This window comes from Gadus macrocephalus, chromosome 4 (assembly GCF_031168955.1).
Source record: "Gadus macrocephalus chromosome 4, ASM3116895v1".
In the NCBI taxonomy this organism is placed as follows: domain Eukaryota; kingdom Metazoa; phylum Chordata; class Actinopteri; order Gadiformes; family Gadidae; genus Gadus; species Gadus macrocephalus.
Window position 1 is genome coordinate 2,913,924 of NC_082385.1, and position 27,862 is coordinate 2,941,785.

General features: G+C 44.6%; 1 protein-coding gene across 1 annotated transcript; it reads right to left on the reverse strand.

Annotated features, from left to right (window-relative positions):
- Positions 1–118: 118 nt before the first annotated feature.
- On the reverse strand, positions 119–27,862 carry LOC132456644 (uncharacterized). The gene is made up of 26 exons (XM_060051051.1): positions 27,745–27,862; positions 27,049–27,415; positions 22,994–23,126; positions 22,199–22,580; positions 21,643–21,696; positions 21,379–21,505; positions 20,409–20,577; positions 19,972–20,071; positions 19,279–19,375; positions 18,617–18,701; positions 18,190–18,320; positions 17,685–17,836; positions 16,163–17,032; positions 13,909–13,948; positions 13,115–13,339; positions 12,563–12,701; positions 10,666–11,062; positions 10,252–10,305; positions 9,975–10,101; positions 9,488–9,656; positions 9,011–9,110; positions 7,306–7,402; positions 6,304–6,385; positions 2,884–3,014; positions 2,404–2,555; positions 119–1,659 (listed from the first exon to the last, which is right to left on the reverse strand). The coding sequence occupies exons 2-26, from the start codon at positions 27,327–27,329 to the stop codon at positions 1,127–1,129; spliced, it is 4,827 nt and encodes a 1,608-aa protein (XP_059907034.1). The 5' UTR covers positions 27,330–27,415; positions 27,745–27,862; the 3' UTR covers positions 119–1,126.

Consider the following 27,862-nt stretch of genomic DNA (forward strand, 5'->3'; position numbering starts at 1 on the left):
ACCGTGTCGAGTCGTGTCGCGTCGAGTCGTGTCGAGTCGAGCTACATGTGTGGTGGAAAAGCGGCATAAATATGCAAACGCGGTTTGAGCAATCTAACAAATGCATGCAGACCTATGGCATGTAAAAATAAGGATGTTTTTATTCTGTGGATCAATTAATTTCACCTGACCAGCTGTTCTGATTATCTCTGAGGTCGGGGGGATATTGTTTAACAGTCTATGTTTAACGGATTTGCCTTCTATGGGCAAAAAACTGCTAACTGCACTCATTCCTTGATTCGTTCTGCCGCGGCACTCCAAACAATTCATTTAGTTCCAATGTTCGTCCAAACCCCTCCAATAGTGTTCCTGCATTGAGTATAAATCCAACTCTAACGAATAAATGGTTCAGTTTTAAGTTTCATAGAATATTTAAATATTCCTATTCTTTGAATACCGCGGGCATGTTAAATAAGTGCACGCCCCGCCACTCGTAACACACTCGTTCAGCAAAACTAGTTTGATTAACCTGTCTTTTCGAGGATACAAGTATTCCTTTTAAGTATGTAGTGAAATAGAATTTGAAATGGAAAATTATTATTGCACCCTAAGGAATTCTTTCCTGTTTTTCTTATAAAATAAATAATATAATAATTCCTCATTTAAAAAGACAGCAAGTTTTTCCTCATGTTTTTGAGAATATACTGTAGGGGTGAAAGCTGCAGCGGCCAGTATGGACTGATTGGACAACAACCAAGCGTTAAAGCATCAGTGGGGAAAGGCTGTCCCCTAAATGCTAATGTAAACCCTGGTTGGATAAGGATTCAAAATTGGATATGAAGATGAAATCTGACGCATAGTTTCAGGGTTAAAAACTGATCAAATAATTGCTGTCTGTGGTTCTATATGGGCTGTGGCCATAATTTTGAAAAATAATAGCTTTCAGCAACATATTGAAAAAATTATTATGAACGACCGGTAGTTAATTGTTGGAACTTTGAACTAAGAAAATAGTTTTGTGAACTATTTTCTTAGTGGGATATAAAAAAATTGGGGGGGATATAAAGTGGGATATAAAAAAATTGTGAACTGAACTTGGAACTAGTTCATGTAGAAAGTGAACTTTGCCAACACTGCCTGCCCCGCCCTAGCACACCACACATGAGTCCTTTGGCTTCGGCTTCGGGCTGGGGTACGTCGGGGGCGGGGGGCTGTATCTCGTAGGCGGGGGGCTGACGTAGGGTTGCGGTGAGGGGGCGTAGCGCTGTGGCGGAGGGACGGCGTTCAAGAACGAGGAAGGGTTGCCGTACGCCCTCGCAGGCGTGGCTCTGGGCGCGGGCGTGGGCTGCACCACGGGCGCGGGCTGCACCACGGGCGCGGCAGGGGCCGTCACCCAGGACCAGTCATCCGAGGCCGACGCCTTCTCCTTGTACGTGAGCAGGAACTCCGGGTAGATCTGAGGCCGGTCGAAGACGACAAAGATGGAGGGCGAGCGGATGTCGTCGGCGCAGCTGTCGTAGAAGAGGGTGTCCCCGCCGTCCTTGGAGGGGGGGCGCACGTAGCCGGCCTTGCCCCGGGTGTGGTGACCCACCAGCACCCGGGACACGAACATGGAGCGGACCGTCGCGGCGTTCCCGGTGTAGTTGTGGGAGTAGCTGGCGTCCCGGGCGAAGTAACTGCCTGGGGATGGGGAGAGAGACGAGGGGAGGAGACAGAGGAGAGGAGATAAGGGGAGAGGAGTAGACAAAGAAGAAAGAGAAGAGGAGGAGACAGAGGAAGAGAGGAGAGGAGACGAGGAGAGGGACGGAGGAGGAAGTGTGACAAGATAAGAAGAGAAGAAATATGAAGTGTTGCTTTAACTCCAGCTTGTGCTTGTGTTTTGAAACATTGACCCTGAATCCATCGAATACACACAGAAAATACCCCCAGAATAATACATCTTATCTAAAAAGGTTGAACCCATTTCAAGTATATTGGCACATCTAAAGTTTGTTTGTGCAACCTTTGGCTATCCAAGCCAATCGAACACAGGTCAGTTGTTAAAGTGGCAGTCTGTAGGATTTAATGCCATCCGTCCAGGTGGTACTGACCTGTGAGTTGCCAGTAGGTATCAACAAGCTTTAGGTCATAGTTTGACAGCTTAAGAATGACAGCGATTATGATTTAACATTTGAAACTAGTCCTTCTAGAGCCATTTGTCCATTCTAGACTACTGTAGAAACAAGGCAACTTCCATGGCATTGGACTCCCTCTGTGGACATTGTAAATCAACAACACACGATTGGAGTATTTTTTTATGGGCTGTTTGATAACTCAAACACACTTATGTACATACAATACCTTCCAAGACTGTTGTGCTTGATGCCCCTCATCGTACACACCGCACCTTTAAGCCCTGCAGCGGTGTCGTAGCGGCTAGCTCACCGTTGCCGTAGGCGGTCCCGTGGGTTCCGCAGATCCTCCAGTCAAAGTTTGAGCTGCAGATGGCGTCGATGTACTTGGAGTCTGTGCCGTGGAACAGCTTCCTCTCGGCCACGCAACGGCCCCCGTTCTTCGTCTTCATTTGATCCCTTTGCCTTTTATAGAACACGATTTCAAAAAGAGTTAAAATTTCAGTTGATCGTTGTAGACGTTATCGTTTTGAGTCGAACACCGCACAGGTCCGCACCGTAGGAGTCGAACACCGTTTGTAAAATGGCCGACACGGGGGAAATCAAACACTGTATGGTGTTCGACTCAAAACGATAATGCTTATAATGATAAAAATAATAGTGTTTAATGCTTATGATAAAAAGTATTAAACACACTGTTTGACTCAAAGTTATCACTTTGAGTCGAACAGTGTGCTGTGTTCGATTCCCCTGGTTTCGGCCATTTTATGGATTCTCAGACTGAGTGACGTACAACTGAAAGTGGTCCCAGAGACTCTTGTTCTGAATCCTCTCAATCTTCACGATGTCAAAGTCGGTCATCGTCTGACGAAACAGCGTCTCCACCTCCTTGTATTCTTCGGACGAATCTTGCAGCAGAACTTTCTACCAGAGACGGGGGAGAAAGATCTTAATTTACCTTTGAGAACGTTTGAAACAACCATAAGTTGTGTATCATGACTCGTATTTTTAGCTACTTTTTAAATACATCCTAACTGTTTATCATGAGGATGTCATCACCATCAACACTAGATCACTCAGAAATGAAGAAGAAGTTAACATTATCTTTCTAATAATAAGAGTGATGATAAGAGGCAGCAGAGAGAGAGGTCATGTTTCCCAAAGCTCTGCTAGGCATTGGAAAAACTATTTATTTTGTTTCCGTCGTCCTCCATCGCTCGATTCAACAATACATTTTGGCACTTTTTATGACTCCCGGATCAGACGGCAGAAAAAGCCTTGGACTTTCCTATCGCCAACATGCCTGTGCACTCGGATATCTCAGGCGTGGAGACTGGGAAATGCACAGACTGCACCAAACTGCAACAGACAGTGGCTTTATTTGAAACGAGACTGGCAGATGGCCTACACCCAAACAGGTCAGGCTCAAAACTTCTAAAGGGACAATCTTCTCTTCTCGCTTTCCCACAAATCTCCATGGTCTCACGCACAGGCCACAGTAAGAGCACAGGTTGAGAAGAAGCGAGACTACAGCCTCCCCCACACATCTACTCTGCCACTATCTGAAACACAGATAGCAGACAGCCCACAGACCTTGAAGAGAGACAACAGCCCGCCCGACGCCATCAACACTCTGCCTTCCCCCATCGCTGATGCTGGCTTGGCGAGGAACGGCCACCCCCCTCCTCTGCATCCCCCCATCGACGATGACCTCCAGCCTCATCTCTCCCATAGCCACAACAACAACTCCAGCCCCAATGTCTCCTCCCTTTGCGATTTTCCAGCTGAATTTAAGAAACAGGAATATGTTGCATCTGTGTCAATGATAGCATCGCCACGTCATGGCCACAGGCTGATAACACCCAAGAGGATGGCGCCCCAGCCCCCCCCCTGTACTGATAGTAGTACTGAGTATAACTGAGACAAAAAAGGGTTCAGCCGTAGACACAGTATAAAGGAAGTTTCACATCATCTGCTGAACCCAAGGTTGCCTACGTCAAAACTGGGCAACTTTTGCATTCATGCTGTAACCACTAAGAGAGTAACCAAAGGGAAACGTAGACACACTGCTCACCTCACAAATCTCATATCGATTGCCTCCAAACCAAAAACAACCTTAAAGCCTTAAGCAACTCCATCAGGATGGCTCTACTTAATATGAGGTCTCTTAATAACAAATCATTTTTAGTTAATGATTTTATTACCACTTATAAACTGGATTTTATGTTTTTAACCGAATCATGGCTGGAACAAAATAACAGTGCTACCGTTCTGATAGAGACAGCTCCTCCTAACTATAACTTTTTTGATGCATATAGATCTGGAAAAAGAGGTGGAGGGCTTGCTGCTGTATTTAAAAATGTATTTCAGGGGAAACAGATGTTATTTGGTGATTTTCCATTGTTCGAATACCTTAGTGCTGTATTGAAATGCTCCCCCAGAGTTCTCCTATTAATTATTTACAGGCCACCCACATATTCTGCAATTTTTTTCGATGACTTCAAAGACTTATTGTCTAGCATCTCCACATAATTTGACTGTCTAGTTATAACTGGTGACCTGCACCTTATAAGCCTCTATCAACTACAGACCAATATCAAATCTACCCTCATAAGTAAAATCATTGAGAAAGTTGTCCTCCAGCAACTTAATCACTTCCTGACATCAACTGGTTGCTATGACAATCAGGATTTTAACCCCTGCACAGCACTGAGACCGCCCTTATTAAAGTTGTAAAAGACATCCGTCTTAACAAAGACTCTGGCAAAACCTCAATACTAATGCTACTTGACCTCAGTGCTGCATTCAACACTGTAGACCATACATTACTTCTGGACAGGTTAGAAAACTGGGTGGGGCTTTCAGGCCCAGTCTTAAATTGGTTCAGGTCCTACCTACAAAATAGGAACTACTTGGTTTCCATTGGCGACTTTGTATCAGAATCAACCAACGTGACATGTGGAGTCCCACAAGGTTCGATCTTAGGACCCTCTTTATTCAACATCTACATGCTCCCACTAGGGCAAATCATGCAAAATAACAATATTGACCATCCTTGCTATGCTGATGACACGCAAATCTATGTATCGCTGTCACCAAATGACTATCGGCCCATAGATCTGCTGTGCCAATACATTGAGCAAGTGAAAGAATGGATGTGCCGAAATTTCCTTCAACTAAATGAGGACAAAACAGAGATAGTTGTATTTGGTTCAAAAAAGGAAAGGCTTAAAGTAACCCAACACCTTCACTCTCCGTCCCTGAAAACCTCAATCCAAGCCAGAAATCTGGGGTTATCATGGATTCAGATTTACATTTCGACAGTCACATCAAATCATTTACAAAATCGGCATATTATCACCTTAAAAATGTAGACTTAGAGGGCTCATGTCCACCGAAGACTTACAAAAACTTGTACACAATACATAAGCTTGATTACTGCAATGGTCTCCTTACAGGTCTCCCAAAACAAACTCTGAGGAAGCTTCAGCTTGTTCAGAATGCTGCTGCTAGAGTTCTAACAAAGACCAAAAAAAATGAACATATTACACCAATTCTGAAATCGTTACATTGGCTTCCTGTAGGTCAGAGAATTTATTTTAAAATCATGTTGCTAACCTATAAATCCCTACATGGTTTAGGCCCAAAATCTCTAACTGATATACTTCCACTACATAAGCCTTGTAGACCACTAAGATCCTCTGAGACCAATCTGTTAATTATCCTCAGAGTAAACACGAAACATGTGAAAGCAGGATTTAGTTACTATGCAACAAATAGCTGGAATAAACTCCCAGAGGATTTAAAACTTGCCCCAACTCTGAGCACCTTTAAAACAAGACTGAAGACTTTTATGTTTGCTTTAGTTTCTGCAAAATTGTAAATACATTGCACTTTCTAAAAAGCTTTTTTAACTTTGCCTTTATTTTCTATTTTAATACTATAATGCCTTTTTAACTTTCTATTTTAACCATTTCTTTGCATATGTTGTCTTTTACTTATCTATTATTTTATTTTATTGTATGACAATGTTTATATGTGAAGCACTTTGAGCCTGCCTTGTGTATGAAAAGTGCTATATAAATAAAGGTGCCTTGCCTTGCCTAATAATGAATATAATATTTGTATTAACGCATGGCCTTTATGATCTCAAACATTTTTTTTAATGTAGATCATGTGGTTGCTTGTAACTCTTCTGATAAATTATAATTACCTTATGTCCAGTCGCAGGAACCTGGGTCCTGTCCCAGTGTCTTGGCATAACTAGGACATTGGTTGGACCATTTTGAGGCCTTCTACGGAAAAAGAAAAACAATAATAACTTCACTTGCAGCGTAATGGATAGGACCAGCTCTTTGTGTAGTTTATGGGCAGCTATCCAAAGTGCCTGATGTAAAAGTAGTGCTGTGTCTCACTGAAAAAGGAGGGTCAATATTAGCATAGAGTTGTGACGGCAGATACGACGATACAAAGTCGCCAGTCAGTGTCGCTTTCTGAGGGCGTACAATCGTCTGTGTACGTGGACATTTTCATACAGTAGGAATGGAACATTTCCCAAAGCTTCCTGGTCATAAAGCAGTAAAACCGATAGCGATAGCATTCTTCAGGGTTAGGCCAGGGTATGGGTATGCATGAAGGGGGCTGGGTCATGCTTTTCTTATATTGTGTAGTGCAGTAGTTCTCAAATGGGGGTACGCGTACCCCTAGGGGCACTTTGAGGTACCACAATGGATACACAGCGAATTGAAAAGTAATACAAAAAAAATAAAACCTGAGCAACTTTAAATTCTGAAAGCTAGACAATAGCAGATCGGGGAAACTGGACAAGTGGTTGAAACGTGACCCTTTTAATGTCCATGTTTACGCTGCCAAATAGAACGCACATATATTATTCATGTTCCATTTAATTTTATTCTGCCCAAAATGTTTTGTGCCAGTGAAGGGGGTACTCCATCCGCTGAAAATATAACTTAGTATGTGTGTGTATAACACACATGGCTGTGTTCCTATCTACCCCTTCCCCTATCTCAAAGTTCTCTCTCTCTCTCTCTCTCTCTCTCTCTCTCTCTCTCTCTCTCTCTCTCTCTCTCTCTCTAGTGTAGAAACTTTTTCTACACTAGTAGAAAAAGTTTGAGAGCCACTGGTGTAGCGGGACCAAGACGTTTGACTTCTCTAAAAGCGAACAAAGGCAGTCTGTCTTCCAGGTGGAACGCACCTTGTCCTGATGACCTGCACGTCGGCGGAGGACAGGAAGTGAGGCCGTCGTCTCACCACCCTCTTGGTGCCGTATCTCTTATTGGTCTGGATCATGTCTGCAAAATGCAAAGGGATACAAATCTTATGATGCTACGTTTCAATTGAGTCATCCAGCAGACGCTGTCTGAAGCGACTCACAGAGAGTTCTCATGACAGATTATTAATAAAGCGAAGGCAGAGTTCGCTGCCTGTTCAAGGGTTGGCTTAGATCAGGAGGTAGGGCGGGTTGGCTGGTAACCGGAAGGTTGCTAGTTCGATCCCTGGTGACTCCTTAGTGTCAAGGTGTCCTTGTTAGGGATGGGGATCGAAACCCGGTTCTATCAAGGACCCGGTTTAACTTTTTTCAAAATACGAAAATCATTAACGTTTGGGCTTATCGATACCACTATCGAGTCTATTTTTTTTTTGTCCCGTAGGTCCTGAAAGTTAATGTTGTGTCCCTCGAGTCTGGACACGGCATTTAAATCAAATCAATCCAATCACTCCAGCTGGTCCACCAATGTTTTTGAATTGAATTGTAAGTCTTGCCGTTAACTTTGCTCGCGACGATGGCTGAATGAGCGAAAAGGGGGGAACACAACCTCAATGGCCAAGCACATTAGCATTGTGCATCAAATAAAGGGCAAATGCAGTAGGCTACCTTCGGCTGTCTCTGAGTTGAAAAGACTGTCTCCTCCTTCTCCTGCTGCACCACAGACTGGCCCGCCTCAATCATCCACTCAAAGTACGAGCGGTAATCGCACACACAGAGTTTGACGCCAGTCCCGTAGCTAAAAATAGTAATCCAATTGTGAACTCGGTGTTGTAATTGGCAGCCTACAAGCTAGTTATCTTAAAAAGTAAATAAAGTTTGACGTGCTGCGTGATGTGTTGAGGTTGGCTCAGTAAAACGACTGTTAGGTTATCATGATGCGTTCAAGTGTAACATAAAGAAACGGGAAATTTAGTTTTTGGTGAGAAACAAGAGTAATACTGTATTACTCATGTTTCTGTATTACTAATACAGTTGTATAGTGCTATAATCATTTTAGAATATATAATTAATAAATATTAAGAATTACATGCTTAAAGGGGACCTATTATGCTTTTTCGACTTTTATGACCTATAAATGTTGTTATAATGATTGATAGTCATGTTTAACCATTCACAAAAAATGATGTCGATTTTCGGGAAACTCTTCCTCTCATCTGGGCCCTTTCAGCATTCTCTGTCAACGCTCCGTTTCGTCTTTCTCCGCCCCCTCGCCCCCCTCCTGCCAACCCAACTCCGTTGTGATTGGTTACCTTCCTTGAAGCGCGCGCGGGCAGATTTGACCAGGCATATGGGGGCGCGGCAGGAGTGCCTCTACGTAGATGATTTCCCGGAAATGTGAACAAGTGAATCGCAAACGTTGTCCCGAGTGTTTAGCGGTCTGCACAGCCACCCCAGACTGTCAGCAGGGAATACGTCCCAACCACTCCTGACCAGTGTGTGCATGAGCGGTTGTAAGTCGCTTTGGATAACAGCGCTTGCTAGGTAAATCTAATGAACTTTGGGTCCCAGGGGTTGAAACTCCCTAGCCCCGACGTCATCATCCCTCCCTCGCCGTATGACAAACGATACCAGCTCATGGGGTGTACGACGATGGGTGGGTCGGGGGCTGGGGGGGTAACGGTGGCCTCACCCTGGAGGCTGAGTGTGTAGGCCTGGGACCCTGCGGTGAACTCCAACACCTCCTGGGGGTCGTTCTGGAACTTCCGCTCCAGCTCTGTGCTGCTGTTGGTCTGGAGCGAGCGAGCGGGCGAATGAACACACACACACACACACACACACACACAGACACACACACACACACACACGTGGACACACACACACACACACACACACACACACACACACACACACGCACAAAAGGGTGTTTTTGAAAGAAAAACGAAACTGTTAAGTATTTATTATCTATTCAGGTCAGTTCTTTGAATAAATTATTATCTAAGCATAATTTATGGCATATTTTGACTCTCCCGCCAATTATATACCCTGACCCCCCTAGCAGGTACTCTAAACTTAAATTTTACAAACCCTCAATTAATATCGTCTGGTTTATATCTGCGGATGTGAGCCGATACAGGCTGGCACCGCTTTGCGATGGTGCTGAACTCACCGGTGAATCGTACTGGTTCCAAATTCCATCCTCGTCCTCCCAGTACCAGAGCCACTCGGTGGTGAGTAGGAAGGTGGGCTGGAGGACTGAGGAGATGGAGGAGAGACGCCTGACCTTCTGGAGTCCACGCGTCATGGTGTCAAAGCATACCGCTTCTACATCCACCGTGCTGCAGGAAACATCACACACCGTTGACCCTCAGTATGTGGGTTTAGAGGTCACAAGTGCAGCATAAGAACACAACATAAAATTTGATGAATTCATTCAATGATTGAAAATGGACCGGACTTTGGGAACACAACAGGAGTAAACTGAGGTTTCAAACTGGGGTAAAACGGAGTAGACTAATTTAAACGAAAAGGGTTTCAAACTGGGATAAAACAGTAGGCTCATTAAAACGAAAGGGGTTCCAAACCAGTATCAAACCAAGGAGTCAAATTTAAACCAAAGGGGTCTCAAACTGAGACGGTAAACGTGTGTTGCATACCTGTATGTCTTTTTGGGGTTACAGTAATCCTCTTCTATCTTCTCTGAGCTGTCCAGCAGCGTCCACTGATTGCCCTCCAGAACTTCCCAGCTGTAAGGCAGCCTGCAATGAGCTCGGAAACACTTTTCTGAAGAAGACAGGGAGGAACAATTGATTAAGTATCGGTGATTTATGAGGCTAACGCCACAGGTCCTCTCTGGTGCTCTGGTGGCATCAGGTTCGAACGCTGTCTGCTATATGATGGGTTCTAAAATACGATTCAGTAGTTTGAACTCACCTACGGTGTGGATGCATTTGCTTTTAAGGAAGTACAGGCAAATCTCGGTTTTATCTGAAAAACAATACAAACGATGAACAACTGTTTTCAGATCCAAGGACGAGCACTTGTATGCATTTATACAGCGCTTTCCTAACCAGTGGCCACCTAAGGCGCTTTACAATACTGCCGAACATTCGCCCATTCATCGACACATTCACTGCTCGTCTGGAGCAGCTAGCTTTAGTGGTCTTGCTACCTCGATACGCGCCAGCTAGGAGGAGCCAGGGTTCAAACTAGCAACCTTACAGTTACCAGCCAACCCTTTCCCTCCTGAACCACATTCCGCCATTGTGCTGATTCACTTGAAAACCTCCCAAGATACATACAAGGGGACAAGAAAGGTAAAATATCAAATAAACGTTCTGGCTTTACCTTGAGGCTGTCTTCTCCTTTCACCAGCTCCACCTCCTGGAGCTCCAGCTCCACCGATAACACCTCCAGCTCCACCACCACCAGCGGCACCAATAGCACCGATGGCAACGGCAGCATCAACACCACCAGCTCCACCGGCCCCAGGCACCTGATTGGTCTGTCCGGCCTGCTTGGCCTTGTACTCGATGCTACTCAGGACCTTCTTGTTGATGTACAGCGGCTTCATGGACGCCATGAGGTCGTTGGGGATGCGGCTCTTCTGCAGCACCTCGAAGGGCTGCGGCTCGTAGAAGTCGTGGGCCAGCGAGCAGCAGCAGTTACGACGCAGGTATTGCTCACAGATGTGGATCCTTTTGCAGCCCTCCTGGCATCCGGCGTTGTTGTAGTTGAAGCACACCTGTCGGGGTGGAGAGGGGGTGTTTTGATGATCGTCATTCAGGACAGGGATATTCGCATGGATTTCAAGATTTCTTCCTTGCTAATTAAAGGGTAATTCCGGTGTAAAATGGATTTGGGTTATGTTTTGTATGAACGAGTTGAAACGTTCATTTTGGAGCACAAAAAACGCACATAGACGCTTTCTTCAGCTGGCTGTTATTAGCTGATGCAATCAAAACGCTATAAACTTGGAACGAAGGGGGCAGTGGTTATGGTAAAAACTAAATCGCTATTTTAAACCACTTAAAAGGCTAGAAGTAGCCCGACACTTCTTTGGAAGTATAATAAGGGTCTTAACATATAAAACGAGGCATTGAGAACTTCGTAAGTGTACAGATTGTTTATTAAAAATGACATCTTATACACACAATACCATCACTAGATCACCCGTCGACGCCATTTTGTTTTCAAGACTCGATAGGTAGATTGACGAACACAGAGATTGTGACAGCCGTCAGCAATACGCAAGCTCTGTGTTTGCCAATCTACTTATCGAGTCATAAAAACAAGGGAGTTAAGGGAGTTTTTTTCTTGCCCTCTGGGGGGCTATGCTGCTATCCATTTGGATGTACGAAGTGGTAAAGTCGCAAATCTCCCAGCTTTCTTGCGGCATTTCACTGAGGCACGCCCCCCTTTGGTCGTAGTATCTCGTCGCTTTCAAAGTAGAGTGAGCAGAGCTGTACAACTTGTAAAGAAGATGGCTGCGCCCATAGTTAATGGGGGTTGAGATGTATTTTCTTTGTATTTGTACCACGTTGGAGGTTTTAATGTCGTTTTTAAATCCTCTTACACACTTGATTTCATTGCTGCTTTAATCCGGTCACCAATTTATGCATTGCACGGCTTTGCGTGCAATTCAATGTAAAGTTGTGTTTTCAAGCTGGTTTGCTAAAGAGGCTATGTTGCTAATGATGACTAGCCTGCTACTACTCCCCCTCGTGGCTCGACAGAAACACAAATGACAAACTGGAAGGCTGGAGCAAGGGAAATACGTCACGTTCTCGCTGAAGCTGGTCGTTCGTTCCAGCGTACCATCTAAATGGATAGCAGCATTAGAGTCAGGGGGGTTGTCAGAAATATATGGCCTGTTAAGCCCTTTGAGACTGTACCTGTGATTAAGAGCTATACAAATATAATTGAAATTGAAAATGTATCTACATATTTGAAAACACACTAATAAAGAATTGCATTTATTTATTTTTATTATAAATAAAGCAATTTAAATATTGGTAATCGTTCGCTCACAAAACTGAAATTTAAAGTGTATTTTATGTTGCATACTATCAGTATGCAATAAAAAAAAGAGCAAACTTTTATGAAAGCTAACGTTGAATAACAACAATATACATTATATATTACATGACTGGAAGTGCTACAGTGAACCCGAAATCCATCGCCTGGTTCGCAGTGCTATCCGTTTACTCACTCTCGCCTCCGATCAACGAGCTCATACACTTACATCGGGGAGCAGGGCCATGTCGTTCTGCAGCAGTAACACACATATCTCCTTCTTGTCCAGATCTTCCAAACCGTGTGTTCTCAGAAGTCCGGCGTTGTGTTCGGAGTGGAGGTCGTGGGAGAAGGAACACTCGGCCCGCCTGTGGGTGGGGGGGGGGACATCACGTGTTCAAGGAACGCCTACCAAGTGATGATAGGCGTTCCCCTCACGAGCAGCCGAAGAATAACACAATTACAACTCACATGGTACCCCTTTAATCTCACATAGAGCCCCTTTAACTCCACTGGGCAACGTCAACCACACTGTGTGGCATGTTATGGTTGTTTTGAATTATATAAATATATAGATCAATAGATCGATATAGAGTGCATTTAAAGGTTTCTCACTCTAAGGGAGTGTTTTAACGCTCGGTGAGATACAACATAATTTACAACATTAAAACCAGAGAACTTCGATAACAGGACAACACAGGCTCAGCCAGGGAGGGGCCTCCCTCCGACAGGCCTTTAGGGCCCATTGGTGCACCATGCATAATATTAAATCGGCCCTCACCTTCCAGGAACAAACTGGCACTCGCCGTACAGGTAGGTTTTACAGAGATGTAAACTGCTGCATCCAGGTCCAGCGCACACCAGCCTTCTGCACAGTCGGAGAGCCGTCTTGGCGATCAGACGCTTCTCTCCATTATAAGGCGCGTTGGCGAACCGGTCTCGGTTGCTAATGATCTTGTTTACCGTCGAGGCGTCTCCGAATACACAGTTGGCAACCAGTTCTTCCCTGTTTGTGGATCCGAGGTTCCCGCAGAGATATTTGACTATGGCAGATTCTGCCATTTCAATTCCCTGTATTCACTGGCCTCTCACTCAAAGTTTTACACGGCTGTAGACTCGGTGGGTCGCTGTTATTCACCGCAGCAGTCGGGACTCGGGATGAGTTTCCTGGTCTTACGATTGGAAAACGAAACCTAAGGTTTTTCCGGGATGACCAAATAAGGAACACGCATGATGTAAACAAGGGTAGACGCACCGAACTACCTCGGATTTATTACCATCATTGTATAATAGGCTGTATTAGATCATATTATTAGTTATGGATTCATATTTTCATATGTATAATTTGTTTTCTTTGTTGCCAATTATAGGCTTAGTAATAGGCTACAATAAAGACATAGAGTACAACTAATATAGGGCTGTAGGCTACAAACCCATTTGCAAACACAACTCAGAGTTATGTTGTAGGTCTACTGGTTTAATGATATCATACATCCCATTATTTCCTTTTGTGTTAGCTTTCTTGACGGCTAAAAACTGCTGCAGACGAGTCTCTGTTTCTCCTATGGGCGGTACAGCGCTCTGGCGCCCTCTGGTGGCGGAGATGCATCATTCCCTTCAGAGGACGAGTCGGGAAATGTGGGCCACAGTGCACAGATACCGATGGGGCAATTTAGCCCAGCGTGTGTTTCCAGATCAGGGCGAACACGCCATACCTTTCGACGGACGCATGTAGTGTGAACCACGCCTTGTACACTACATACGTCCGTCGACGGATCTCATTGACTATAGGCGCGTTCACTGTTCTGGTGATAACGAGACGGCTCACCAGTGATGACGCTCAAGACGCGTGTTCCTGACAGCGACCGTTTCTGTGCGCTGCGTTGGGAATCTAAAAGTTCTTCACAGCAGGGTTTTTTTATCCGATAAAAAATAGTCAGAACTAAAGATACGGTGGCCTCGTGATTATGAGATAATTATCTCGGAATTTTGACATAAAGATCTCGTAATTATGAGATCTTTTCTCATAATTATGAGATCTTTATGTCATAATAACGAGATAACCTGATTTATTTTTGTGATGTGAATGTAATGCGCCACCGTAACATCCTTCCTCGTAACATATTATAAATTATTGTTACCCCGAGATCTGTATCTGACCATTGACCATCCTCTCGGAAGCGACGGTATGGCACTATATCCTATATCACACCTCTCTCCCACCCATCTTGAATTTAATAGACCACTTTTGTTGCCTCGAGGAGGTCTGGTGGTCTCCGTAAAATAAATAAATAAATAAATATGTGTATGTATGCATGTATATATATATATATATATATATATATATATATATATATATATATATATATATATATATATATCAGTGGAGGCTTCTCCATTGAGGAGAGGGAGGAAGATCCTCCCTAACATTGTTGAGAATAAAAAATTTAGATTGCCCCGACTATTGTAATGAATTAATGCCCTTAAATATGACTACTTTATTGCCTTTGAATATATAATGTTCGTTTCCCTGGGCAAAGGGACATTAGCACCCCCTATCGCCTATTGACAATTACTTCAGGGAGGAACGTCCTCCCTCCGCCGCCGTTGACTCCCATTCATTTTCCCGAAAGTACTGGCGGCCGGTGGATAACATGGGTTTCAATGGGAGAGAGGAGGAAAATCCTCCTCTGAGTGGGTGGGACCTTAAGGGGTCTGATTCGGGCAAAAATCTATCCGTCTGCACTATGAAACAATAAGCAGGATCCCTGGATGTTGAGCAGTGTTGCCAGATTGGTCCGATTTCCCACCCAATTGGGCTACTTTTAACCATGTTAGGCTGGAAAAATTATCATTGGGCGGGAAATCTGCCCAATCTGGCAACGCTGTCGATAACAAACCCGGTCTGCATTGCCGCGGTGCTCAGTCTGAGAGACGCAGAGCAAGTGAAATCTGCGATAGCGAGATCCTAAATGCACAATGGAAACATTGGAAACGGAGGACATTGTTAACGTCTTATTACAAAAACCATTCCATTCATTCAGAAAGAGGTAGACCACTTCCCAAAATCATATTGTATGCTATTTTGTAGTTCACCAAAACACCCTGAAACAACTTGAGTCTCACATTCTTATGCCACTATACACCAACAGTGCAAGCAGGCCAATGGCAACCAAGCGCGCAGTCCTTCCTCCCTCACTTTAAAAACCACCAGCCGCCACTGATATATATATATATATATATATATATATATAAATATATATATATATATATATATATATATAATTATATATACATATTAGGTATGTATACGGAGACCACCAGAACTCCTCGAAGCAACAAAATAAATAATTATATTTAGGCCTATATGTGTATACATATGGATGTGTATATATATATATATAGGCATATATATATATATGGATGTGTATATATATATATATATATATATATATATATATACACATCCATATATATATATATGCCTAGATATATATATGCCTATATATATATATAGACAGTCGTTTTTGAATGATATGACTGAAGTGAAAATAAACAAGGAGAAGTGAGCTATGAGTATTTCGCTTAATTTTATATCGGATTGTTTTTCAACACTTTACAAAATGTCATGTGGTATATATATATATGTGTGTAACCATCAACGGTTAACATAAAGCATTTTTCTCTGTGCATTTTGCCTAATTTGAAAGTACATCAATACATTATACCTCAGGCTTTCCAGATGAGAACGACGGGTCCCAGACCCCAAAGCCCTTGTACAGAACACACACGAGTCCATTGGCTTCGGCTTCGGGCTATGGTAGTTCACCCCATCTGTCCTCGCCCCATCTGTCCTCGTCCGAGCTGTCCTCGTTCCAGCTTTTGCGAACGCAGCGCTCGTATCCAAAGGTGTTGTAGAAGTCGTCGTCGTCCTTTGGGGGCGGGTCCCTGTAGCCGTAAGGGGGGGGGGGTTGGCCTGTTGTGAATGGGTAGTAGGGCTTGGACAGAGGGACGGCTTTTGAGTACGTGGAAGCGCACTCAGAAGCCAAACCTCTGAGCGGCGTGGCTCTGGGCACATGCGTGGCCGGGGAGGGGTTGGGTAAGCCAAACCTCTGAGCGGCGTGGCTCTGGGCACATGCGTGGCCGGGGGGGGGTTGGGTAAGCCAAACCTCTGAGCGGCGTGGCTCTGGGCACATGCGTGGCCGGGGGGGGGTTGGGTTGTAGGCCTGTGGTGGCGGGACGCCATTCAAGTACGAGAAAGTGCCGGAGAACTGCTGAGGGGGCTTGGTTCTGGGCACAGGCGTGGGTTTCAACCCAGGCCTGGGTTTCAACCCAGGCGTGGGTTTCACCCCAGGCCTGGGTATGACCACAGGCGTGGGTTTCACCACCAGCGCGGCGGCGGCCAGTAACCAGGACAACGAGTCGTCCACGACCGCAGCATTCTCCTTGTACGTGAGCAGGAACTCCGGGTAGATCTGAGGCCGGTCGAAGACGACAAAGATGGAGGGCGAGTGGATGTCGTCGACGCAGCTGTCGTAGAAGAGGGTGTCCCCGCCGTCCTTGGAGGGCGGGCGCACGTAGCCGGCCTCGCCCCGGGTGTGGTGGCCCACCAGCACCCGGGACACGAACATGGAGCGGACCGTCGCGGCGTTCCCGGTGTAGTTGTGGGAGTAGCTGGCGTCCCGGGCGAAGTAACTGCCTGGGGATGTGGAGAGAGACGAGGAGAGGAGGGGAGAGGGGAAGACAGAGGAGAGGAGGGGAGAGGGGGAGACAGAGGAGAGGAGAGAAGAGAGGATGAGGGGGAAGTGTGACAAGATAAGAAGAGAAGAAATATGGAGCCTTTGGTTTTCCCAGCCAATCGAACACTTGTCAGTTGTTAAAGTCACAGTCTGTAGGATTTAGTGCCATCTAGAGGTGAGAATGGAGATTGCAACCAAATGAACATCGCCCCTGCCTCACATTTCCCTTTCCAACGACGTAGGACAGGTAAGGCGGCGGTACTGACCTGTGAGGTGCCAGTAGGTATCGACTAACTTTAGGTCATAGTTTGACAGCTCAAGTATGACAGCGATGATGATTTAACATTTGAAACTCGTCCTTCTAGAGCCATTTGTCCCTTCTAGGCTACTATAGAAACATGGCAGCCTCCATGGGATTGGACCCCCTCTGTAGACATTAAAGGTTCATTGCAAATCAACAACACAATTGTAATATTTTTTTATGGGCTGTAGGATAACTCAAACACACTTATGTATACGCAATCCCTGCCAAGACTGTTTTGCTGGATGCCACTTATCATCACACATACTGCACCTTTAAGCCCTGCAGCGGTGTCTTAGCGGCTCGCTCACCGTTGCCGTAGGCGGTCCCATGGGTTCCGCAGATCCTCCAGTCAAAGTTTGAGCTGCAGATGGCGTCGATGAACTTGGAGTCTGTGCCGTGGAACAGCTTCCTCTCGGCCACGTAACGACCCCCATTCCTCATCTTCATTTGTTCCCTTTGCCTTTTATGAGACACATTTATAAAAAATGGTTAAAATTTCATAGTAAATGTTATAGTTTTGAGTCGAGTACCGCCCCGTACGAGTCGAACACCATACGTAAAATGGCCGACACGAGAGAAATAAAACACTGCTTGGTGTTCGATCAAAACGTTAATGCTTATAATGGTAAAAGTAATAGTGTTTAATACTTACGATAAAAAATCGTGTTTTTAAACCCTGTAATTTTAACCATTTAAAGGGGTTGGGGTTAAAATGACAGTTGATCATAATAAGCGTTATCGCTTTGATTCAACAGCGTGCTGTGTTCGATTTCCCTGGTGTCTGCCATTTTACGGCTTCTCCAAGTGACGTACAACTGAAAGTGGTCCCAGAGACTCTTGTTCTGAATCCTCTCGATCTTCACAATGTCAAAGTCGGTCATCGTCTGACGAAACAGTGTCTCCGTCTCCTTGTATTCTTCAGACAAATCTTGCAGCAGAACTTTCTACCAGAGACAGAGGAGAGAGCTCTTAATTTACCTTTGAGAACAGTTAAATCTACCCAAACGTGTATATCAGGAGACTCGTCTTTTTAGCTACTTTTTAAATACACCCTAACTTTGTTTATCATCAGGATGTCATCACCATCAACACTGGATTACACTCAGAAATTAATGTCATCTTTCTAATAATGAATATAATATTTCTAATAACGCATGGAATTTATGATCTCAAACTAAAAAAGGAAATGTAGGTCATGTGGTTGCTTGTAATTCTTCTAATAAATTATAATTATCATTACCTTGTGTCCAGTCTCAGGAACCTGGGTCCTGTCCCAGTGTCTTGGCATAGCTTGGAAATTTGTTGGACCATTTGGAGGCCTACTACTGAAATAGAAAAACAATAATAACTTCCCTTGAAGCGGAATAGAAAGGTCCCGTTCTGTGTGTGGTTTATGAGGCAAGTGTCCAAAGTGCCCGATGTAAGAGTAGGGCTTTGTCACACTGAAAAAGTAGGGCCAATAATAGCAAAGAGGTGTGACAGTTGATACAGCGATACAAAGTTGCCTTACTGGTGCAGTCAGTGGCGCTTTCTGTGGTCGTACAACCTTATGGCATTTTCATACAGTAGCTTCCTGGTCATAAAGTGGGTACTACTCAGCGAGTACCCACTTTATTTTTTTTCAAACCTGAGCAACTTTGAATTCTGACAGCTAGACAATAGCAAATTGTGGGAAATTGCACAAGTGGTTGAAACGTGACCCTTTAAATGTTCATGTTTACACTGCCAAATAGAACACACATATATAATTCATGTTCCATTTAATTTTATCCTGCCCACATTTTTTTGTGCCAGTGAAGGGGGTACTCCTTCCGCTGAAAATATAACTTAGAGTGGGTACACTAGTAGAAAAAGTTTGAGAGCCACCTGTGTATCGGGACCAAGACGTTCAGTGGAACTCACCTTGTCCTGATGACCTGCATGTCGGCGGAGGACAGGAAGCGAGGCCGTCGCCTCACCACCCTCTTGGTGCCGTAACTCTTATTGGTCTGGATCATGTCTGAAAAATGTAAAGGAATACAAATCGTATCATGCTACGTTTCCCTGTAGTCCTCCAGCAGACACTGTCTGAAGCGACTCACTGAGATTTCACAAGACAGATTATTAAAGGTCCCATGGCATGACAATTTCAATTTTTGAGGTTTCCTAACATTAATATATATCTTCCCCTAGCCTGAAATGGCGTAAGGTGTAAAACGAACACTAGGTATCCTGCTCCGCCTTTGAAAAATGAAAGCTCAGACATTCCTCATCACAAAAAACGCGTTGTAATTCCACCTAGAGGAAAGTATCGATAGTGGTATCGATAAAGACTCGGGTCGTTAAGGAGTACTGAAAATGGTATCGATATCAATAAATATTATTGATCCCCATCCCTAGTCCCTAAGCAGGACGCCTCAACCTAACCTCTTCTGAGCAGTGTGTGTATGAACGGTTGTCAACCGAATAGGTTGCGGGTGCGAACCCGCAACCTATTCGGTACCAGGGGTTGAAACTACCCCCGACGTCACCATCCCTCCCTCGCCGTATGACAAACGATACCAGCTCACGGGATGTACACCGATGGGTGGGTCGGGGGTTGTGGGGGCACCTCACCCTGGAGGCTGAGTGTGTAGGCATGGGACCCTGCGGTGAACTGCACCACCTCCTGGGGGTTGTTCTGGAACTGCTGCTCCAGCTCTGTGCTGCTGTTGGTCTGGAGCGAGCGAGCGGGCGAACAAACACACACACACTCACACACACGTGCGCGGACATACACGCACACACACACACACACACGCACACAAAAGGGTGTTTTTGTAAGAAGAACGAAACGGTTTAGTATTTCTATTTCTTGATCTATTCAGGTCACTTATTTGAATAAATTAAGCATAATTCATGGCATATTTGGACTCTCCCGCCAATTATCTACCCCCCCCCCCCCCCCTTAACTTAAAGTTAACAAACCGCAAACTAACTATCAGCTGGTTTATTAAGTCTGCAGATGTGAGCAGATTCAGGCTGGAGCCGCTTTGCGATGGTGCTGAACTCACCGGTGAATCGTACTGGTTCCAGTTCCCATCCTCTTCCTCCCAGTACCAGAGCCACTCGGTGGTGAGTAGGAAGGTGGGCTGGAGGACTGAGGAGATGGAGGAGAGACGCCGGACCTTCTGGAGTCCACGCGTCATGGTGTCAAAGCACACCGCTTCTACATCCACCGTGCTGCAGGAAACATCACACACCGTTGACCCTCAGCATGTGGGCTTAGAGATCACAAGTGCAGCATAAAAAGTTAAAAACACAACACAACATTTGTTCGATCAATTTAATGATTAAAAAATGGGTTATTCAATTAAAGGGTTTCAATCTGGGATTAAACAGAGTAGCCTCATTTAAACTAAAAGAGTTTCAAACTAGGATTAAACGGAGTAGACACATGTCAAAAAAATTGGTTTTCAACTGGGATAAAACAGAGTAGGAAAATTCAAACAATAGGGGTTTCAAATTTGGATTAAAACGGACTAGGCTAATTTAAACAAAAAGGGTTTGAAACCGGTATTAAAACGAGTAGTCTCAATTCTCAAAGGGTTTCAAACTGGTATCAAACGAAGTAGACATTTAAATACAAAGGGTTTCAAACTTTGATTTTACAGAGTAGGCTAATTTAAACACAAAGGGTTTCAAACTTGGATTTAACCGAGCAGGCAAATTTCAACAAAAAAGGGTTTGAAACCGGGATTAAACGGAGAAGGCTCATTTCAACAAAAAGGGTTTCAAACTGGGACTAGGCAAATTTAAACTAAAAGGGTTTCAAACTGAGATAAAACGGTCAAAGCTTATTTTAACCAAAAGAGTTTCAAACTGAGTTTAAACAGTGTATGCTCATTTAAAAAAAATGGGTTTCAGCCTGGGACGGTAAACAGAGTTGGCTCATTTAAACAAAAGGATTTCAAACTGGGCGTAAACGGAGTAGGCTCATTCAAACAGCACCTTCAATCCGACACGCTGTCGTCCGTCCCATACCTGTATGTCTTTTTGGGGTTACAGTAATCCTCTTCTATCTTCTCTGAGCTATCCAGCAGCGTCCACTGATGGCCCTCCAGAACTTCCCAGCTGTAAGGCAGCCTGCAATGAGCTCGGAAACACCTTTCTGAAGAAGACAGGGAGGATCAGGATTTTATCGGTGATTCATACGGCTAACACAACAGGTAATCTCTGGTGCTCAGGTGGCAACAGGTTTTTTGTATGCAATTGAGTTTTAAATAAGATCCGTTCGTTTTAACTCACCTATGGTGTGTCTACAGGTGCCTTTAAGGAAGTACAGGCAAATCTCGGTTTTATCTGAAAAACAAATCAAACAATGAACATTATTTTCAGATCAATGGACGAGCACTTCCATGGAAGTTTTGCAATGGGTTTTAAAATATGATCTCCCGTTCTCCAGACATCGTGTTGCACTTACAACGTCATAATATATTACATTCATGACACTAGTTACATTTCAAATAGTATTTAGTCGTTGTTGTTTTGAGATGCAGATATATCAATGGACTGCAATTATACAGCGTTTTGCTAACCAGGGGCCACTCAAAGCGCTTTACAATACTGCCTAACATTCACACATTCATGCACACATTCACATACCGACGGCGGTGCGGGCCGTGCAAGGTGACAGACAGCTCGTCAAGAGCAGTTTAGGGTTAGGTGTCTCACTCAGGGACACCTCGACACAGCTAGGAGGTGCCGGGGTTCGTGCAACCAATGAGCTGAAGCTGATTCACTCACTCACAAAAACATATAGGGGAAAACAAATGTTAATATCAAATAAACGTTCCGGCTTTACCTCGAGGCGGTCTTCTCATTCCACCAGCTCCACCTCTTGGAGCACCACCCATAGCTCCTCCGATAGCAAAAGCACCACCAGCACCACCGACACCACCCATAGCACCACCCATAGCTCCAACGGCCCCAGGGACCTGATTGGCCCGTCCGGCCTGCTTGGCCTTGTGCTCGATGCTACTCAGGACCTCCTTGTTGATGTACAGCGGCTTCATGGAAGCCATCAGGCTGATGGGGATGCGTCTCTTCTGCAGCACCTCGAAGGGCTGCGGCTCGTAGAAGTCGTGGGCCAGCGAGCAGCAGCAGTTACGACGCAGGTAGTTATAACAGATGTGGATCCTTTGGCAGCCCTCCTGGCATCCGGCTTTGTTGTAGTCGAAGCACACCTGTCGGGGTGGAGAGGGGGTGTTTTTAATGATTGTCATCCAGGACAGGGATATTCGCATGGCAGAGCAATGGTGATCTACGTTGTAAATAAATAATAAATTAACTAAAACCATTTCAAAGAATTAAAAAAGAAGAATCTGAATTAAATTTCTATTTTGGAATTAGATTGCAAATTTGTATTCCAAAATAAAAAATGATTTAACTATTGGCAATGTTCGCCAAAGTCAAAGGGTATTTTGAGCGACAGAATCACATCAACCCACTATATGTTGCCTTCTGACAGAAAAAAAAACCCTCCAGCAACCGTTTCCTTAAGCTAACATTGAACCGAACAATATATAACACGACCGGAAGTGCTGAGCTACAGTGAACCCTCAATCCTCTCCCCCGATCTACCAGCTCACAAACTTACATCGGGCAGCAGGGCCATGTCGTTCTGCAGCAGCAACACGCATATCTCCTTCTTGTCCAGATCTTCCAAGCCGTGTGTTCTCAGAAGTCTGGCGTTGTGTTCGGAGTGGAGGTCGTGGGAAAAGGAACACCGCCTGTAAATCCAACGGGTTTTGAGGGGAGACATTAGGAGAAAAAGGTCAGGGAGTGACGCCTTTGGAAAACCTCATGTGGTCAAGGAACGCCTACAACGTGTTGGTAGACGTTCCCCTCATCAGCAGCCGAAGAATAACGGACTGTTCTAGATGCCTCAGACACCAGCCTTCCGAGTTTCAAGTGGGGAAATCTCCCAGCTTTCTTTTGGTCGGGCCCCCTCGAAATTCTGAGAGTATAACGAGTTCAGTTATGACCCTCTCAACAAAAATGGCTGCGCCCGTAAAGAGATTTATTTTCTTTGTATTTGTACCACGCAGTGACGGTTCCTTAAAGGGGGCAACAGAGGCAACGCCTCCTTGTGATAAAAATAAATGATTTACGTGATTATAAAATTATTATAAAAAAATATTTTTCTTTCAATTATCTATGTGCAATGTGTGTGGCCGACGCTACTCTGAGTATGTTACGTCCGGGGCTAGCCGCTGAAGGGAGGCAAAGAGGCCAAAACTTATCTTTGCCGCCTTTGAGAATAAAAAATAACCAATCACAATTCAGTTCCACTGTTGCGAGGTAAATCATCCACACCATGTTAAACATAGGAAGGGCGGCCAGCCGCATCTACTCCTTGCAACCAATCACAAATCAGCTATTTCTTTTTTTAACGTTCTAAGCAAATGAGCTGCTCAGTTGCTGCCTTCAGTTGCCGCCTTGTGCGGCAAATGAGCTGGCTCATTTGTATTACATTTAAGTTTAGAAGCATTACACTCTGCTGACACACTATTAAATGTCTAGTTTTTAGTTAGGATCCCCTCTAACTGTGCGTTCACACCACACGCGATGGGGCGACAAGATCCCATACAAAGTGAACGTAGAGACACGTATCGGGCAAATTTTTCGCGAGAGAAAACCGGCGACAAGTTTTGATTGGTCGCACCACACTGTCACCGTGCACAGGCAAGCGCGTTCACGAGGATTTGTGGCGCGACAAATTCGCTTGAGTTGAAATATTTCAACTTTGACACGAATTTCGCGTGATGACAGCCAATCAGCGTTCAACCGTCAAACTCGGTGCAGTGCAGTCCGGGGTGAACTGAAGCATGGAGGAGAAAGTGATTGTTGCCGTTTGCGACTCCCGGAGCTCTAACGTATATAATATAATATAATTGTATGGATCATATCACGGCCAAAAGCTCTGTGCGCCTCCGGATGGCCGTAGCGAGCTCTCATAGGGATTGGGTTTCTCGGCGTTGCTATGGTTTCCGGTCTTGTGTGTTCCAACGGTTTATTAGGTAGGCCTATCTAATAAATCTCTGTCTAATCAATACTTCATTCACTGCCTCTTCCGTGGTCATTACAATATTATGAATAGACTGTGTCGGGTCCTCGGGCGTCCCTCCCTCTTCCACAAAAGGTAAAGACATGCATTGGTGGTTATCTTGTTGTGGCGCGACAAATTCGACAACACTTGCAAAGCGACAGATTATGATTAGTGGCGCGACAAAACTTCGGCGACAACGCGAACGGGCGACAAATGTCGCGTTTGGTGTGAACGCACAGTAATAAGCCTCCACACGACGCGTCATGCGAGTATGTTTTTTAACTGTGCTTTCACACCAAACACGACATTTGTCGCTCGTTTGCGTTGTCGCCAAAGTTTTGTCGCTCCACAAATCATAATCTGTGGCTGTGCAAGTTTTGTCTAATTTGTCGCGCCACAACAAGATAATCCCTGGTGAGCTCGGTCATGAACCGCTACTGGTACCACGTTTGTCATTTTAACGTCGATTTTAAATGCTCGAACACACTTGATTATATTGCTACTTTTTTCCCTGAGTTGGAGGGCCCAAGGAAAAGCCACTTAGGTGGCGTGTGGCAGAGATGAACTGCCGGCGTTGAGGTGGCTGTCCGCTACCGTGGCTGTTGGCTCCAGTGCGGGTTTGGGCAGCCCATCCGTGTCCCTTCCTGGTCGGAGGGGCCCCACATTGGGTGCCAGTGTGGCAGGGTCGCTCCTGACCACACGCCACCTAAGTGGCTTTTCCTGGGGCCCTCCAACACAGGACACGGGTAGATGTTCGATTAAATATACCTTTGTTTAAGGTGGCAGGTGGTATTCGCCGAGCTTATGTTACAAGCTGCCCTGACAGTAGTATCTCCCTCCTGAGTGTGTGTGGGGATGATAGCTGTTTATCCTGGGTGCCATGGTTGCTCTGCACCACAGGTGTGCAGCCCCACCCTGCCAGTGTCTTATCAGTCTGACTCAGGCCAGGGTGAGGCTGTAAACCAGCTATCAACACACACTCCACACACACCCTCCAGAGTAGTAAAATTAAATTGAAGAGAGAGAGGGACACACTAAATGAATTGTTACATGGGGGATGGAGAAAGCATGGGGGGTCGTGAGGAGGGGAGATAGAGGGAGGAGGAGGGCAGAGTATGGGCAGTTTTATTTTTCACCCTTTATTCTGTCTCACGCATGCTTTTTATTTCATCCAGAGAAACATTTGTTGTTAATGATCGAGGTCAAAATTGCCAAGATGGAGGAGTGGGGTAGAGAGAGGAGAGGGGGAGAGAGAAAGGGAGGTAGAGGTGGAGGGGAGAGTATGGGCTCTGCATACAGGTATCTGCTGTTATTTTTTTCACCCTCCCGTTCTCTTTCATTCTCAAACACTTTCTTTGTTTCTCCACGGACACATTTGTTCTGTGTAAATGTTAAGATGCCAGTGTTCCGCAGGGCTGAGTTTTATTGAATTACAATATTTTCTTGTACAATATTTTGAATTACAATATTTTCTTTTTTTAATCATCCAATATTATAATATTGAAATGATTGGAGATAAAGATGCCATCACTGAGGAAACTACACACTAGAAGCCTATTAGGCCATGGCTCTGTTTCTTTTGTTGCTGAAAAATACATGGTCAATAAAAAATAATTGATCATATTATTGCAGTTGTATTTATGTATTTTATCACGGCTCTATTGATTGGAAGACATCTTTTTTGTTTCAGGAACTAAAAATGTTAAGTTAAATTAGAATATACAATTTAGTTGAATTGGTAATGGAGTAATGCTTACTTAACAAGGTGAGTTCAATAAATGGGTGGGGAATGATTGTTTAAACTAAGTAGGCCTATCTTCAGTTACTGTAACTCGGTTGATAATACATTAAACTTAAATGTTCTATTCCATTCCATTATGGGCTCAAGTACATTGAACGTAGTCCACTTCACTTATTCAACTAATTTCATTAGGCCTACTTAAAAATGTTAAGGCAACGAGTTACCTTACTTTTTTTAAGTAGATACTTATCCGGGTTTACAGCTGCATGCCTGCCTACTTTTGTAATTATTTCTATTTATTTTTAAAGATATTCATCAGTCACAGCACTCACTGCAGCCTTTCCTCTTCGGGTAAGTCGAGTAATTTATTGCCAACCGTAAATCTTGAATATCAAGTAGGCTAGCAAACACCGTTGCCATTCAACTCATTGTCAACTGACTTTCTGCTTAATGTGAAACTTATAACAACTCGTGAATGTATGTAAGTGTGTGCGGTTTCGTTTTTCTACCGGTTAGAGAACCGTTTTAGCACTGGAACCGTTTGAAAAGTAGGTTACAGAGTAGGCACCAGCATCGGATAAAACCCAAACGATACCCAACCCTAGTCACATGGTAGCCTACATATAAATATATAGATAGATAGGAATATGAAGTGCAGGTCACTCAACGGGAGTGTTGTCGCGCAAAGTCCAAGATGTAATCAACAGTGAGACCACGTACGCAACATAAACACAACATCAAAACAAGACGATCAGACATTCGATAACCGGACAATACATGCCCAGCCAGGGAAGGGGCCTCCCTACGAAAGGCCTTCAGAGCCCCACCTGTGCACCATGCATAATAGTAAATCGGCCCTCACCTTCCAGGAACAAACTGGCACTCGCCGTACAGGTAGGTTTTACAGAGATGTAAACTGCTGCATCCAGGTCCAGCGCACAGCAGCCTTCTGCACAGTCGGAGAGCCGTCTTGGCGATCAGAAGCTTCTCTCCATTATAATGCGCGTTGGCGAACCGGTCTCGGTTGCTGATGATCTCGTTCACCGTCGAGGCGTCACCGAAATATAAGTTGGCCACAAATTCTTCCCGGTTTGTGGATCCGAGATTCCCGCAGAGATATTTGACTATGGCCGATTCTGGCATTTCAATGCCCTGTATTCACGGGCCCCTCACTCCGCGGCTTTGGACTCGGTGGGTCGCGATTCACGCCAGCAGTCGGGATGAGTTTCCTTTTCTAACGAATGGAAAACAAAACATAAGTTCCTTTCGGTATGACCAAACACGCATGTTGAAAATGTTAGTAATAAACAGCCCCGGACCACTTAGGGTTCATTACCATGATTGTATAATAGGCTGTATTAGATCATATTAGTAGTTGGATTCATTTTTTCATATCTATAATTTGTTTTCTTTGTTATCAATTGTAGTAATAGAATAAAGACATAAAGTGCAACTAATATCGGGCTGTACAAACCCCTTTGCAGACACAACTCATAGTTAAGTTCTAGGTCTACTAGTTTAATGATATCATACATCCCATTATTTCCTTTTGTGTTACCTTTCTTGACGGGTCGATCAGCAAAGTCACAACTTTTCTCGGTTTTGGGACCTCAGTGGAACGAGCTCCCTGCCGTTCTCAGGACCGCAGAGTCGCTCACTATCTTCCGAAAAAGGCT

Bases quoted from the DNA above. Each gene is read 5' to 3' on its own strand.
- LOC132456644 (XM_060051051.1), bottom strand. From the start codon at position 27,329: ATGCCAGAATCGGCCATAGTCAAATATCTCTGCGGGAATCTCGGATCC. The intron at 11,063-12,562 runs GTAAGTGTATGA...CCACCCCGACAG, and splicing joins ACATGGCCCTGCTCCCCGAT to GTGTGCTTCAACTACAACAA. The intron at 6,386-7,305 runs GTGCGTTCCACC...CTTTTTCCGTAG, and splicing joins GTGCAGGTCATCAGGACAAG to AAGGCCTCAAAATGGTCCAA.